The 16,342-nt window shown below is 39.8% G+C and overlaps 2 protein-coding genes across 2 annotated transcripts in view; one reads left to right on the top strand and one right to left on the bottom strand.

The window, feature by feature from the left end:
• LOC102291974 (insulin-degrading enzyme) overlaps window positions 1-14,689 on the bottom strand; it is a 28,665-nt gene extending 13,976 nt beyond the window's left edge. The window contains exons 1-19 of the mRNA XM_005933599.3: window positions 14,212-14,689; window positions 13,247-13,431; window positions 11,208-11,415; window positions 9,918-10,087; window positions 8,962-9,084; window positions 8,323-8,435; window positions 8,052-8,214; window positions 7,659-7,751; window positions 7,410-7,501; window positions 7,102-7,182; window positions 6,860-6,963; window positions 6,078-6,180; window positions 5,859-5,981; window positions 5,363-5,445; window positions 4,021-4,165; window positions 2,131-2,241; window positions 1,922-2,042; window positions 988-1,079; window positions 265-376 (exon numbers count right to left, since the gene is read on the bottom strand). Of these exons, the coding sequence (XP_005933661.1) occupies window positions 265-376; window positions 988-1,079; window positions 1,922-2,042; window positions 2,131-2,241; window positions 4,021-4,165; window positions 5,363-5,445; window positions 5,859-5,981; window positions 6,078-6,180; window positions 6,860-6,963; window positions 7,102-7,182; window positions 7,410-7,501; window positions 7,659-7,751; window positions 8,052-8,214; window positions 8,323-8,435; window positions 8,962-9,084; window positions 9,918-10,087; window positions 11,208-11,415; window positions 13,247-13,406 (2,197 nt within the window). The 5' untranslated portion in view covers window positions 13,407-13,431; window positions 14,212-14,689. The remainder of the gene's footprint in view (window positions 1-264; window positions 377-987; window positions 1,080-1,921; window positions 2,043-2,130; window positions 2,242-4,020; window positions 4,166-5,362; window positions 5,446-5,858; window positions 5,982-6,077; window positions 6,181-6,859; window positions 6,964-7,101; window positions 7,183-7,409; window positions 7,502-7,658; window positions 7,752-8,051; window positions 8,215-8,322; window positions 8,436-8,961; window positions 9,085-9,917; window positions 10,088-11,207; window positions 11,416-13,246; window positions 13,432-14,211) is intronic.
• The window catches only part of march5 (membrane-associated ring finger (C3HC4) 5), a 55,710-nt gene extending 39,437 nt beyond the window's left edge, over window positions 1-16,273 (top strand). The window contains exon 5 of the mRNA XM_042225372.1: window positions 15,839-16,273. Coding sequence (XP_042081306.1) covers window positions 15,839-16,176 — 338 coding nt within the window. The 3' untranslated portion in view covers window positions 16,177-16,273. The remainder of the gene's footprint in view (window positions 1-15,838) is intronic.
• Window positions 16,274-16,342: the final 69 nt, after the last annotated feature.

The following is a 16,342-nucleotide window of genomic DNA, read 5'->3' as shown; positions in this document are numbered from 1 at the left end:
GTGTATGTATTGTAGCCAATGACGTCCATTTCCACTCAGTGACCATTATGTTCCTTTGAGGTAAATGTGGGATGCTGAATTCAATCAGGTCTTTTCTCAACAAACGCATGATGGTGCCACTGATGACGAGGGCGAGAGCGTTGGACAAAAACCCATCTGCACGGTCGCCGTGGAGACAGTCATGACTGACAGATGAAGATTTAGAGAGCTTAACCTGTGTGTGTCTGTGTGTGTGTGGGGGGGTTGGAGGAGTAGAGGACCTACCGTCTGGAACCTGCACCTGTCTGTAGCGAATCAGCTGGCTCGGAAGGAGAGGCTTTGTGTGAGCATGCTCAGTGAGCGTGTCCTCCACCATTTGCATCATGCCAAGAGCAGACTAGAGGAGTGACAGATGGAAATGAAATTCAAACATTTCAGTCCACAAACTCTTGAGTAACACCAGCTGAACTCTCAGAAAAACATTTTGTAGAGATCTAAGAATTTAAAATTTTTCTATGTACATTACTTAGAATAACCCAACTGGCTCTGTCCAAACTGGAACCATTTATACAACCAATTTCCAGTGATGGCAGATGTATATAACATTGATTTTTCCATGACCACCCCCGAACCAGTCAGCACTGTAGTTCGATGAGGATCAATAGTCGAAGGGATCATTGGTCTATTTTATGAGTCTAATTCTCCCTCCAGCAGACTGTGACACTGTCATTACATGATAATGTTGGAGCTGTATAACAAAAAGTGCAACTGGATCACAGGATCTTATATGAGACAAAAATCCTCTGAGATATGAATAGAGGACCAAATAAATGTTGCGAAGGCATAAAAAGTGTAGTTTGTCCCACAGAGACAAATTCTTACACATCACTAAAGCAGGCATGAAAGGAAAGCTGCATTATTACAAACGTAGACGCCACAGATTTAGGAAACTTTTAACTTTAAACTGGTAGTAAAATAATAAAGTAGTGACTCCAAACACCAACTAACCTCCTTGGTGATGTTGCCATGAAGAAGGACTTTGATATGTAACCGCGACAACAGCTGAGGTATGAAGATGTTAAGGCGTGGGAGAGTTACATCTGCAATACAGATCACAGGCAAAAGCAATCAATCAAAGAGTAATTTTCCAAAGCTGGTAACAGACTGATTAAAAGAATAACTGCTGAGTGTGGTGATTTCATCGGACAGTCTTCCTGCCATTAAAAAATCAGCACATCACATTTCATGGTGGTAAAAATCATACCTAAAGATTCAGTTACATGTGCATAAAAGTTTAAATTTAAGCAACTAGTGGATAGGCTAAATCAGCACACAAACACTGATTATTTGCCTGTAGCAGCACCAACACAGCAGGAAGCAGGAGACTCGCAGCGTCTCAGAGATTCCAGACAGAGGAGGACGGCGGGCTAAAGGGACTGATAACAAAAACGAGCTGTGCTAATTGGAGGCCCAGGTGACTGAGCTCCAGGTCCTGACCCAGCAGGTTAATTGAGTCTCGTGTGAATCTGAGGATACTCTATGAAAGCTCTGTGGTTAAAAATATAACAAGCTGCCCTGCAGGCTCCAGACTGGCACTGTGCACGGGAAAGACTGCAGCTAGGGAAGCAACTGCTAGAGGACAGCTTCAGCATTTAAAGGAGAAAAACTGAAAAGAAGAAAAGACCCAAGGTTAGAGGAGAGGCCTCTACTGTGTGCAGAAACTTGAAAACTTCAGTGATAGTTTTACATTTTTCACTGCAGCTATTATGTTAACCTCATGCAATTAATTCAAGGCTCACTTTTCATTTCCTCAGCTCTGGCCTGAAGTAAAGCTTAGCTATGTGTTTATTCTGTGTTTCAATTAACTCTGTTTAGTTCACAGATGAAAAAGCAGCCAGTAAGCATTCCTGCTGAGACAGAAGAGAAACATTAAGAGTCTCACCATCTAGAGCCTCTCTGAGCTCATCTTTGGTCCAAACAACCTCGGTCATTAGAAGACGGAGGTAGTACATAGCATGATAGTGAGGCCGCTCAGCTCTGAAGTTATTCAAAGACCTCATGTACTGCAGAAAGAAAGAAGGCAGAATCAGATCACCATTAAAACTGAGACTGGAAGCTAAACTATTACTGAGTCAGTGAGTCTGAACTTACAGCTTCCTTGATGATGTCAAAGCGCTTCTCGTCTATCTCAAAAGTGGCCATCTTCTCGATGATCTTCTTCAGCAGGATGTGCTGTTTGTCACTGTAGCCTTTAACAGACAGCTGCAGCACACAGTGACAGGAAACAGGCGGCACATCATCACAAACAAAAGGATACATTAAGCTTATTAGCATAACAGTTAACATTTGTTGTTATTGAAGGTTTTGCATTCATTTGCTACCATGAATACATGAATGTGTTCTCCATTTAATTCAATCGTGGGCTGGCCAAACTATTGTGAAGAAAATCTTTCCAGATTAGACCGACTCCTCATGGTGAACCAATAATCTGAATCTCCAGAGACTCAAAGACAAAAAGAATGTCAATGTTCTGCCTGAGTTCACTGCACGTGCTTGGGCATAAATGAATTTTCCTGCATCACGCACACCTAATGGCCCTTCAGGATTCAGCACAACCTCCCAGGGCTTCGCTGCCACAGCTCACCTCACCTTGTGGCCAAGCCCCTGCAGTGACACCTGTTAAAAGTAATCTCTCCAAACATCGTTAACCTTCACAAACGGCCAGCATCCACACTAACACTGCTGACTCAGATCAATTACTTGCAGCCCATCACACAGCTATACAGCCCTCTGTAAGGACACACCAGTCATGAATTCACAGGTGAGAAGGGAGCTAATGAATGCAGGTTAGTTGGTCATTATGATAGCTGAAGAGTTGTTAGAAGTCAGCAGGTTTTAAAGAACAGTGGAGAGACAACACCACAGCAAACCAGCAAATATAACTTGAAAAAAAACAAAAAAACAAACAAACAAACAGGGTATCTGCATCAACTGACCTTATCCCTTATATCCTGTGGCACAGATGCCTTCTCATTCACTGCCTGGTATTACATTTACAATAAAAGTGCCAAAAAATAAGAAATAAAAATAGATGGCTACTTTTGCCTGCTCTGTTATTCACAAGGGGCCTCCCTCTGGGTACCTCCGTTTCATTTAGGGAACTTTTGCTTGTTAGGCAAACGTGTAGATAACCGTAATAATGCCAGCAAAAGGCACTAAACAGAATTACATAGGCAGAGTTTTGCGTACTATTAAAGTCTGCACAAAACTTGACATTTTATTATCAGTATACTTTTTTAAAATAAAGATGTTGGCACGCCATAGAAATGTTAAAAAATGAAAAGAAAGAAGTCAAAGATTTATCCTTAGATGATAATATGAAGATAATATGCCAGTACGGGGCTTTACAGCAGCGGCCCCCAACCTTTTTTGCACCACGGATCGGTTTAATGTCAGACAATATTTTCACGGACCGGCCTTTAAGGTATCGCAGATAAATACAACAAAATAAAATGATACGGCCAAGACAAAAACTGTGGTACTTTGTAAATATAATAATAAACGAGAATTCACTGTGTAATTGTGTAACTTTATTAGCAGCGTCCTCCTGAAATGCCCCAACAACAATTAGAGTAACATCCTCCTCTCTGCCCCTTAATGCTCTCTGGTTGCTATGGTAACGCATAAATATAAGACACACAACTACAACACGGGAAAAGACCCAGGGAAACCGAGTTAACAATAAAATCCCAGAAAACCATAAATTTCACAGCGGAGCCTCAACTCTTGCGGCCCGGTACCAAACGACTCACTGACCGATACCGGTCCGTGGCCCAGGGGTTGGGGACCGCTGGGTTAAAAGGTTTTCTGAAGTGATATAAAACACACGCAGGTTCAAAATCTCTACAAAACAGTCTCTAATGATCAAGTATGTCAAACAATAAAAAACGTTCAATATACGGCAGTTTCCTGTTATTGTAACTTGCAGTCTGGCCACAGACGCGGTCAGATTGGAAGGTTAAAGGGGTTATGAATACTTACATGCATTCCATAGGCGGTATTTTGGAGTTCATAGTTCAAGCCAGCTAGCTCAGCTGCATATGCATACTCGTTGAGGGAGTCCTTGAGGAGCTCCAGGTATAAATATGCCATGTTACAATGCAATGGGTCCACGTACGCAAACGGGCTGTAGAGAAAATGCCACACAAAGCATACAAATAAAGCTGCATGAGCTGATGCAAACTGCAACTACTGTATAGCATGTTTCACAATTTATGAACATATAATTAATTGTAGCTATCAGGAGTGTAACAGTGGAATTACTTATAGACTAACACTGTCTAATTTCAGCAGGGATTGGCTGTAAAATGTTGGAAAATATGGCTAAAAGCTGATCTAAGCTAATCCAACCTATCCTCTGAGGTGGCAAAAGTACAACAGTACAACTCTATTTGCTGTTGCCTAAATTTTAGATGGGGGGCTTTGCCTCTACACCAAACAGATAAATGAGTATAGCCAAGGGCTAAAGTGGGATTCAGCTCTTGGGGTAACCCTAAAATTGGCTGTAGTGGTGCAGTGTGGGGAAAAGAAATGCTTGCACCAAATATAAGCGGATATCAAACAAGCAATCATGCCAGATTTCCCACCACTAGGTTTCAAATGTCTAATTAGCATTATCACCTTGAATTACTTTGATGTCTGCTACCCCTGATGTAAACTAACATTCACTATTAACACCACAGCCACTCTGGACCAGTCCAACACAGTGCATTACTGTAATCGTCACCACAGCACCGCAAACTGACCAGTGTAGCCTGCACCTAATTGTTGAGTACTTTCATCAGACCAGTAAGTATATTGCGTATGTTTTGCGACATATTTCACAATACGAAAAAAATATAACTTCAACACTTCATGTATAGATTAAACATCTGTAAAACAAAACAAAACGAAATCTCTCTTCTTCCTCGCTTTCTTCTTTACTTCCTATGCCTTTCTCCACATCTAAAGTTATCTATCAGTATTTTCTCTCTCTGGGAAATAGAACAGCTGTACATGCACAATTATTAGAGGCTTTTTGCATATTTCATCTCTTCATGTGTAACAAGCACTGGCACTGGTTATTATTCCATTTAGGTTTGAATTGGATTCATATCAGCTACAGAGGTTGCTGACTTACAAACCTGATAACACTCATGCATAATTCGATATTTATTTTTGCACTTTGTTATCTGATTACTTTAAAACTTATTATGCACTGTTGTAGCAGCAGTACATTTACTATTTCTCATTATTGAGTTAATCTTAAGAGTCACAATTTACTTGGTAAGAATTTGTGTCCACACTCCAGCTGCAGAACAAATCCTCTATATTTACTACTCACCTGAAGAACTCAAAGTTCAGGCAAGCCTTGGGGAGGAAGAATTTGTCATCCTGCTTGAACCACACCTTGCTCATAGCAGTGTCCTGGAAGAAATGAAAACCAAACTTAATTTCATATTCATGGGAAGTCTTAACAAAGTAAAGCATTGAAATGCAAGCAGAAGGTAAACTGTACAAGCAGACGACGCTCATTTAATCACAGAAATCTAACAGTGTTAGATTTGATAGGTCTCTTAGCAACAAACAACAAAAGCCATACTAACTTTTATTCAGTTGTTCCAACAGAGATGGGAAATGTAAGCTTTTATTAGCTGCTTAGTTCCTCTGATCCTGACATAACAACAACTAATGCTTGATGTCTAAATCACAATACCACATTTCCATATGAAAGCATAAGAGACTTAAGAAGAAGCAGGTAAGCAGGGACCGTCCAACGCAGTCAGACAATGAAAAGTGACAACACTTTGATGATGGAGCTGTGCAGAGAAAACACTCGCCTTGATTAAAGTGGGAACTGACGGAGAGTCTTTCTCAAGAGGGTAGATCTCGAAGTTGGTAGGGATGAACTCATTTTTCATTGGCAATTTGAATTTGCCGTTGAGGTCTGCATTTGCCCATTTCTACAACAGAAAAAGATAAACAATCAGACCCTTATATAACTGATGCAGCGGTTATACTCTGATTACACAGCAGAAAAACTGGACACAATCATTCACCTTGATGGTCTCCTCAGAGATGGCCTCCTGTTTGTACTGCGTGCCGTACCACTCTTCTGTCATGTCTGTTTGTCCTTCAAATGATTTTGACACAACTACAACTCTGGAAAAGTAAGAAGACAACAGGTCACATTATAAATCTATACAAAAAGCCCTCTGTGCTACTTATTGCCTGTTAGCGGCACAAGATGTGAGTGCTTTTCCATTTCGATCAAGTTTCAGGTGGTGCACAGCCATTGACACATCGTTTGGCTGGAGCTGTCAGAGTGCAGGTTTTTCCTAAGTTTGAACATTTATTCCATCAGTATGTTTTAGTTAAACAAAGTTCAAGGACTCAGTGTAAAAGGAAATGGTGTTTCTCTGTGACTTTTCTTGCAGCTGGAATGAGATGGATAAATAAAGAAGCATTCGTTCATGAATTTAAAGCAGTTTTGGCAAAAGCCCAGAATTAAATGGCCACTTCAGTAAAGGAAGAGACTGGCATGCAAACTGTCAGGGTCAACCAATGACTGCATGCTGCCGTCTCCTTAATGCACATTAAGAAATGGACCGGTTACAAGTCTGGACTTTGCTTGGCACAGCAGCTGCAACCCAGTAAATGAATTAAAGCTACACCAGGCCCACTTTTATTTCAGTCCAGTTATCCAAGTGGGACTGCAGCTGTAAAGTTTAGCTTAAAGTTTATCACACCATGTGCCCACATCTTCCTCTGAGAGGTACTTCATACTTGGTAACAGAAAAAGCAAGGTGAGCCTGACTACACATCACCAAGTCACACTGACCTGACGTGTTCTGGTCTCAGCTTATCCAGCACCATCTCGATTAGATCTGGCTTGAAGTCTTCCAAGAAGTACTCTGCTGATAGAACTTCTTCAAGAGGGTAGTGCTGCAACACCCAAAGAAACTTGTTAGCACTGTACTGCTTGAAAACACAAATCTTCAATTCTGAAATTTTTCTAAAGACCTCCATAAATCGAATCTTCAGTTTCAACTGGACACCTGATAAATTGGCTGTTGGACCTACCTGTAGTAAACCTGCTATTTTGGAAGTGTAGTCACGAGGACGCTCCTTGTCTTTAAACCTGAAAGCAACTTTTTTTAAATCCTGCAGAGAGAGGCAGAACGGTTGATGGTATAACAGCTGAAGTAACAAAACATACAATTGTTACATTCAGTTTGAACTATGTACCCTTAATAGAACTCAATCAATAATCCATCTATATTCTATTCTAATTTTTATGACTTTTTAAACTAGTTTTTACAGTGAGGAATAGAAAATAAGTTTAAACTACCCTCCAGAAACAGTATTACTGAACTGACAACATAAATCACCTTGTACTCGTTAAACACCCACTCTTGAGGCCCTTCAGAACGGAGTTTCTGGATGTACTGGAACATGTGGAAGATTATGTCCTCAATGTTCACTGCAATGACACACAGATCATGCCCCAAGATTTAATATTCACGTATTTCTTGTTGCTTTATTTCTTTTACTTGTGCATAGTGAGGAATGATCAGAATCACATGCAAAACACACAAACTAGATACAATACATGTAAAGTAGTGAGATGCATGACTTACAGAGGCCCTCCTCAGTCAAGTCCATCTTGATGTTGAAGAACATGAATCCTCTGGCTCCCTCTTTGTGTCCTCCAAGGATTGTGTCCACCCAGCCTTAGAAAGTAATTACTGTTACAATTTAGTAATGTGTTTCTTTTATTTTTATGATGACAGAAACCATTACTGTGAATGTTTCTGTACTAAAAGAAAATTAACTTCTATCCCAATCACTAAATTAGAGGCGCACCGCTCTGCTGGGTAATGTTGTGTTACATTTTATGGTCGCAAAACAGATAATTAAGTAACCTCTGAGGCAATAAACAACACTGAGTCAATCATATATTTTACGATATGGTTTTACTATGTGTATCTCTTTCTCCTTATAATATTTGTCACCAGCTTGCAGTCTGCTACCTTTAGATTTTAGCTCAGAAAACAAACTTCCAGGTCCTTCATGACCAATCAGATGTCCCAGATAACGTCCTGGCTTCGATTTGTAGTACTTCTGTAGATCTGGGATGGGGAAAGTCACATAAAGTTTCCTAATGTCTTTGACAGGAACCACTTTGTAGAATTTCTGTAATAAACAGAAGCGTGTGTGATTCCCACAGTAACATGATAAAAAACGTTGACAGTCATTTTGCAATGCAAAAAAATGTAAAGGAGTGATAGGTAAGCAGCTCACTTTAAGGTGTTCTTCTTGTAAAGGGTGTTCAGGGAATTCTGGAATAGGCACATTCTTGTTTTCCACTTCTCCAAATAACTTAACCACCATGGCCGTCAACTCATCCAACGACTCTGTCAGCAAAGGGTTAAAAAAAGCAGTAAGGATGTGCTGTTCAAAGAAAAGCTTTAAGGATGTCAGTACTCATCATAATTACCCACAGTGCCCTGGTCCTTGGCTGGTAAGCAAGCTAGTAAATATATAAAACATGTTGTGATGCTACTAAGAATTTGTAAAATCTTATTTAAAATAAAATTAAAACTTAAAATGTATTATTTTTATTTATTATATTGTCCAAAAGCAATTTTGAGTCATATTTACTATTCGTTTAAGGTGTTTTAAGAATTTTTAAAAGAGTTGTTTCTGGCAGTAAATTACATTACGCCGTTTCTTAGTAGGTTTTAATACTAATCACCGTTACTCTACCGAGTGGAGGCAACAACATTTTTAACTCATTTACCATTTATCAATTCATTGGTTAGTATGGTAGGCATTAAGAAGCCAGGACCTCACCCATAACAACATCCTCTTTAATAGTATCCAGTTACTCGCTGCATAGGTTGGGTGTAACCATCACCCATGTGAGCAATGACATCTTACCTCTTCCTAACACACACAGTCCCATGAGGTTGGATGAGTAATATGTGGAGTGGAACTTCAGGAGCTCCTGACGGATATCAATCCCCTCTTTAAATGGTCTTGTCTCTAGTGTCATTTTATTACCTATAAGAAAAAGTTATCCCTTTTATTAAGCACACACATTTTCCAATTGTACAATTAACTAATGATCATTTTCTGTTGTTATAGTTTTTCAAAGAGTCTAAATGAAATTGCCAGCAAACAAATATTTGTGTTAAATTCTTCAAAGTTGTAGTAAAAATTGCTTATTAACTACAAGCTAAAGCGTATGTAAATAAACTTGATTACAGTCTACATGTAGCACTGTATTTGTTAACACAGACACCATCAAAGCAGCAGTCAGAAGAAGCTTATGTTAGTCTGCTGAGTGCACTGCTTTCAGGTCTGTTTGATCCTCTCCTGTTCTTAATGGGAATACAGACGGTATAATTCAAGACTGCCATCAGGTGGCTATTTTGAGTTCACAGCTGCTCTGAGTATACGTCACTTTAATCTGGGATGACTTTAACAGAATAAACTCTTTTCTCAAAAAACTTGACTAATGGCATGTTCATGTTTTTAAAACCAAAGCCATTAAGAAGTATTTCTGGGCTAAAACAGCTGTCTCATAGTAAGTAGGTTGCATGAATGTAAACCTCATTTAATCAAATATTAGCCAGCTCCAGTAATTTCTCTGACCCCTTAACATTAACATACGTGACTGGATTCTGCTCTAGATTAGTAGTCTAATACAAAATCTAAAACACATCATATCAACCCTATGAAGGGAATTCTTGCTTAAATATTCTGTGCAGGGCGGTTTTGCTCTCTAGTCAAAATATTCTGCTATAACAATTGAAATGCGATGCACTAAGCAGTCAGAATGAATGATGTAATGATATAGTTTTAAAGTGAAGTCTGGCAAGAACAGTCTCTACCTGTTCCAAATTTACTGAAAGGGTGTTTTGGGTTGCCAGTGGCCTTTTCCAACTGAAACAGCCTCCAGGCATCATTCATCAGGTTCTTCTCATACTCAGAGTCCACAGCGTTCACCTCGCGGTCCTTGCAGCTCTCGTCAAACAATGGGCACAGAAAGAACTGGGCAAACCTACAAAGGTCAGAAGTTGCTGTTATCAAGGAGTACATTTCAGCATGTAGAAAAACCACAGGGTGTGATAATAGTTATGGCCTAGCCGGTGGCTCAGTATTGTAAAATGCATAATCTTGTTTATTTTAAATAAAGATTATACACTACAAACATACAGGGAGAAATTCAAATAAAAAGCAGTCTGCCATGATTACAAAAAATGAGGCACACAGATATTATGAAAAGGGATAAGAGAATAAGGCTAACTAATCGACACATACGATCCTTTCATTTTCCAGAAAGGAATCATCATCAATAATTCAGATCACTCCTCACAGTTCTTTCCTACCACTGAAGCCCAGGTGGCCTTCACGATTCAGTGGTGGAAGGGAACAATTAGCCTATGCGACAGAAACAGATGCTTGCTAGAACCATCATTCATTTCTAATTAGGTAAGCCTACACTGTAGGTTCATTTCCGACCACCTGAACGTCCTTTCCAAACCTTGAGTCCCAAGGGCTACACTGTATACTGATAACTAGATATTTAGACACCTCCCATAATTTGAAAAACACAGGTAACTACCAGTGCTATCCCTCAGCCTCTAAGTAGACACACCTGTGGTATCACTTTACAAATCCTGTGTTGCCTTATTCTCAAGTTATCACATTCAGATGATTTCAGAAAAAATTATTTTGTCACTGAGATTCAAACTCATCTGAGATTTTTAGTAGATGCAGCTATGGTACCAATTTGAAAATCCTAAGTGACTTCCTTCTTGAGTTATCGCATTCACAAGATTTTCAGAAAACTTGACCTTGACATTGACATTGAGGCTGAGGTAACTCAGATTCAAATTACTCTGGGATTTTTAGTAGATTCATCTGAGATTGAGACCTACGGTATCAATTTAAAACACCTACATCGCCTCGTTCTCAAGTTATCACATTCACAAATGTAGATGTCCACGGCACTCACCCCCCTGTCCGGCATTGCAACAACATAATACCCCATCAGCCTTTTACAGCTAAGGGGTGAAAAGGCAACCTAAACACAAACAACCCTGAGCTTTTAATAGTGCATTCTCTATCACTTTGAAGTTTCTGCCAAAATTAATACTATCAAATGAACATCAAAGTACCTATCTAATGCTCCTTTCAAGTGCTCATGGGAAACATCAAAGTAATAGTTGGTATGTTCTCTGCTGGTGAAGGCATTGGAGCTGCCTGCGTGCTCACTGAGGAACTGGCTGTACTCGTTCTCCTTGGGGTACTTCTCTGTTCCCAGGAACAGCATGTGTTCACAAAAGTGTGCCAGCCCTGAGATGTTTGGTGGGTCAGACAGAGAACCTGCAAATTAAGAGAAATTCCCAGAGAAATGTAGTTAATGGTGCTGCTTCTCTTTGATCAGAGAAATTTGTTCAATGCAACAGTTGTGACTTTTAAAGTTTGCCAGGTGAGAAAAACAGATCAGTAACGGCACCAGAACAGGAGGATTTATAAGCAATGAGATGCACGCTGGTAAGCTGTTCATCATTTTCAATTAAACAGAGAAACTATTTCACACGAATTCACATTCTTCACACACTCAAAGTATCTGTCTAATGCTTAACACTAGAACTGCCAATGAGGTTATTTTTGACCCCTAATCCCACCCCGCCATCTAATATTGATGAATGGTTTATTCATTAGACAGTGAATTTTGCAGCACGAGGAATAAAAAAAATAAAAAAAATAAACAAAACAAGACTTGTACCACAGAACTGCTGAGGGAGTCATTTCAATCCCATAGAAATCAATGTAAAACATTTCTAGCATAGCTGATTGCTTCGCAGCATGTATTGTTTACAAACATTTTGATATGAAGACTGCTATAACATGACCAAGCGCTAGCTAGATGTGATCAACTGATAAATATATAGGAGACTGTGGTTTGATAAAAGAATAAGTACTGCAGAGCTGAATGGCTCAGAGATGGTATGTTGAGCCACGGCAGATCAGAGATGATCAGACAGTTTTATTGCAAAATGAAATAAATGGCTTAGTGAGCTATGTCAGGCAGTTTTCTGCATTCACCAAACTTGCTCTCTTTTCACCATAATAACTTATGCTGAACCTGCTGAACATAATCTGGTCAGTGGCAGGTTATGTTTCAAATTTCTTTTTTGCAGGCATACGGATCATTTTGTGCAAAAGAAGAGTCATAAAACCTGAAGCCCGAAGCACAAAGCCCTGGTCAACAGAGAAAGATGATAATCAGTCAAGAAACCAGTTATCTTGAACTGGAGTTTTAGGGAAGTTAAACCTGGAGTTAAACCAGCTAAGCCAAAGAAAGCCTGACTGTGTTGAGCTTTGCCCTCGGGGCAGACTATGAGACCAGACGAGTGAATTGGACAGGTTTCTGGCTGTGCTGAGCGGCTGAACTGAAGAGTGTAGTGTCCTATTTCAAGAAAATAAAGAATGAAAACTGGAGGAGAACAAGTGATTCAGACAGTCTCAGATCTGAGGAGAGGCCCTGCAGACTGAGGCAGAGCTGTGAGGCTGAAGGTTTGGTGAAATGGAGGAGATGATGATGTACAATTATAAACTTCTTAAAATGTGTTTCTTATTTGCTCTAGCAAAGTGTGAGGGCAGTTTTAAAATGTAGCCAATGACTGATTCAGTTCTGCTTCACAGTGCTTTTTATACCTTCTTTACTTTAGGTAAATACCACAGGTATTCACTGGTAACTTTTCCATAATGCTCCTCATCTGTTATTATTAAAGTTACTGCATTACATGTGGTGTTGTTTGTACCTGCTGTTTACTAGTATCTGAAACTAGGACTGAACTATGTTACATTTACACACTGTAATGAAATAAGGTTTCCAAACTGGTAGGGACTCACTGTTTGAGAAGTGCAGTTTGCAGATTTAAGTATGAGCATATAATAATATACTTGCTATTATAAACAGAAATACCAGATAATACAAAAAAAATACCCATCCAAAGCTTAAAGGAAGTTTGGCAACTGAGCATCTCTATGAATGGAATTATCCTGTTCAGCAAAGCACAGTTAGAGTATGATGGGGAAAATTTCTTCCTTTTCCATTTGTTTTCCAGATGTTCTTTGTGTAGAAAGCAACATAAAAAAAGGAAGTCATGATCACCTGGCAGGACAACAGCAATGAATGCCTAATTACCTATATGGACATCCAAAGCAGCTGAAGATTTGTCTGTGGTCGGGTCACTGATGAGCATTGCCTTCAGGCCATTGGTAAACTCCAGGCCCCTGTACTCCCGCTTGTCCTCAGGTGAGCGAATGACATCACTAACTACCCTCCTCACAACCTGGCCGGTCATTCTGAGTGACAAGGATGACACCAGCCTGCAAGCAAAGAAAACCAACTCTTGGAGTTTATTATATTCTGATTTAACGTGACATAATGGCCAAATGGGATTTTAGTACTAAACATGCCTCTAAATGCTGGCATACTACACTGTGGAAGCACATTATCAGCCGACTCTTTCCTATTATTTTTTCAAGTAGTAGTCCTCGCGGACTTCCGTGTGCCTCTCAGTTTATTGAATAGAAATTATTTACTTTGCCGTCCAGCTAACCGCAATAATATGATCAAGGTCTAACACCTGTAGTGCTTTATAAGACGTGAACTGAAGCAAAGTCTTTCTATACAGCCTACAAAGTAATTTAAAAAGCAGTTATTATATTATCATGGCTCCCCGGGTGTAGATGCTACTTAAAAAAATCTAAGTACAGTAATTGAAACAGCAAAAACAGGTAAAGGCAGTCAAGACGAGGGGAAAAAATCCCGTAGGAAGATGAAGACAACTGTCCGGCTGAACAAGAAAAACAACACACCTGCCAGCGATTAGCTGCAGTAACTGACTAAGGGACATTAATTCATTCAACAAAGAAACTTTATTTTATCGTATTAAAGACAAAAGCTTCAGAAAGGTTCGCAATGTTGAAAAGTGTAATTGTTAATGTGAGCTTCTAGCCTCCACATAAGGTAGGCACGGCTAACAGTTTCGCTTTAGCGAGGTTAGCTGGCTAACGGCACGAGCTGCTAGGATTAGTTTGGTGTAAAAAAAAAACAACCCGCTTATTTTTAAATAAAAGTAACAATTATTATCTGATAGGGCTTACCTAACAGTTCGGTTAAAACAGAAGAGGTAGCCTGCTGACTCTTGTTGACTGGCGCTTTTGGTAAATGCACCTATACACACTTTGAAGCCTGAGACAGTATGAAAACAGTTTTGAACTGTTTGGATTTATGCATATAGAAAACGAAACCTTAATGTCTGTAGCGTCATCGTTTAACAGACGCAAGCAATCGATAGCAGAAGAGCGAGCGCCTCACTAGGGCAGGATGTCACATTTCTGTAAATGTGTCTTCAGTAAATTCTGACACTTACATCCTGGTATAGTTGAAGGTGAAACAGACGGGAAGCATCAGATCCTACAGAGTAGTAGTTCATAATATTGCGCACTGTCAGTGAATCTGACATCGATTACACTGCCGGGGTGAGGAGTTCAGCGTTTTGTTTGGGTGTAAATGAAAAGCTGCTGAAAAATAACGGGAAAACAAACAAACAAACAAACAAAAACAACCACTCTTTTCAGTGATTGTGAGGCTCATGTGCGCACAACTTTGTTTGTGTTTATATGCATGCTTGTGCACATACAGAAAGGCACACCAGCAGGCACAAACAAATAGCCGAGAACAGAACTCAGGTGGCCCATTTTCTGTAACCCGTTAAGGTTAATACATAATGAGCACTGTTACTTTGTTTTTTAAACATAATAATAATAATAATAATTATGTTTAATGTTCCGGGATTTCGGAATCATTCTTATCTGTGATCACGCAATCGCTTTGCAGCTGGCTGGTCCCTCTAACATCATATCCAAGTTCATCAGATACTACAGCAGTCCAGGAATCCCGGTGCACGAGTTCCTGAAATACCACAATAGCGATAATAATAGCTATCCTTTCCCCCAAATCGTAGCTCAGCAAACCATGCAGAATGATTCACTGATGGACAAAAACACAACTCCGTCTTCTGAGTAAAATCCGTGAACTTCAGCATTGATAAAGGGATCATGGTGGGCTCCATCTACTGGACCGCTGTCACATAAGTGTCTACTTGAGTTAAGTTGAGTAAAGGCAACTGAATTCACAGTGCACAAAGCAGTTTCATGCATCAGGCCTGCTTTCTGTTTCTATTTTTAGATGTAGTGATGTTGAATTCACAGTTCAACTAGTTGGACTTGTGTGCAGCTGTTTTCCATCTCCTCAGGACACACTCTTTACATTTGATCCTGAAAATGTGTATCTACATTTATATCTTCATACTTTTGTTCATTAGATGTATAGTACTGCACTATGTGAGTCTAACCGTACTCAGGTGTAACTGTCAGTGTGAAACGATGATGCTCTAATGTCTGCTGCTGCTAAAGAACAGCCAATAATAAATAATAAACAGACAATAATATAAATCCATGTAAGGAGCTGAGTCAGAAACTTGATTATCATAACCTGATAATAGCAGACAAGTTTCAGACAAAAACAAATAAAATGGAGAGTTACTAACACCTCAAACACCGTCTCCTCATCCATCACAGAAATCCTCACTGCAGCTGGTCAGTGTTCACTTCATCACAGCCACAAAACAGATAAATAAATCAATCCTCAGCCTCTGAAACTCAACTGTGTCAGCAGCTGCGCCCTCAGGTTTATGCAGGAATAAAACTAATACTCGTGTGTGTGCAGGGATCGGCTGTCCAGTTCCTCGGATCCCCGCAGAGGATATTGGAAGACCATGTGGGCCACACGGATCCTGTGTGGCACCCTGGTCTTCCCCACCATCGCAGGGAAACTCATGTTCAGCAGCGTCAACTCAAACCTGCAGAGGACCTGGTGGGTCCAAATACACTTACACTGTCAACAAGCATGATCACAATTGTTTTGCACATGGCTTTGATGAGCAGGATAAAACCCTGGTACCTAAGTCATCTCCAATTTTCAAAATCCATCACAGTGCTCCTGTTTCAGTTAAATACTGTGAGGTAATGTTCAAGTTTAGCCACAATTTCTGGCAAATGTATTGAAATGTTGAGATATTAGGACGGATGAATATAGAGCGCTGTGATTTGAGTGAACCGACCAAAACAGTTTGGTTTATAAGACGTGAAGCCTAATGTATCAAACTCCTTTGTTCATGTGTAAATAACGTGGCTTTGAATTAACAAGTTATTGCTGAGATGAGAATCTGAG

Source organism: Haplochromis burtoni, unplaced genomic scaffold (genome assembly GCF_018398535.1).
Source record: "Haplochromis burtoni strain Fernald_Lab_line unplaced genomic scaffold, NCSU_Asbu1 Contig_170, whole genome shotgun sequence".
Taxonomy (NCBI): domain Eukaryota; kingdom Metazoa; phylum Chordata; class Actinopteri; order Cichliformes; family Cichlidae; genus Haplochromis; species Haplochromis burtoni.
This window is presented reverse-complemented; position numbering and strand designations above follow the sequence as displayed.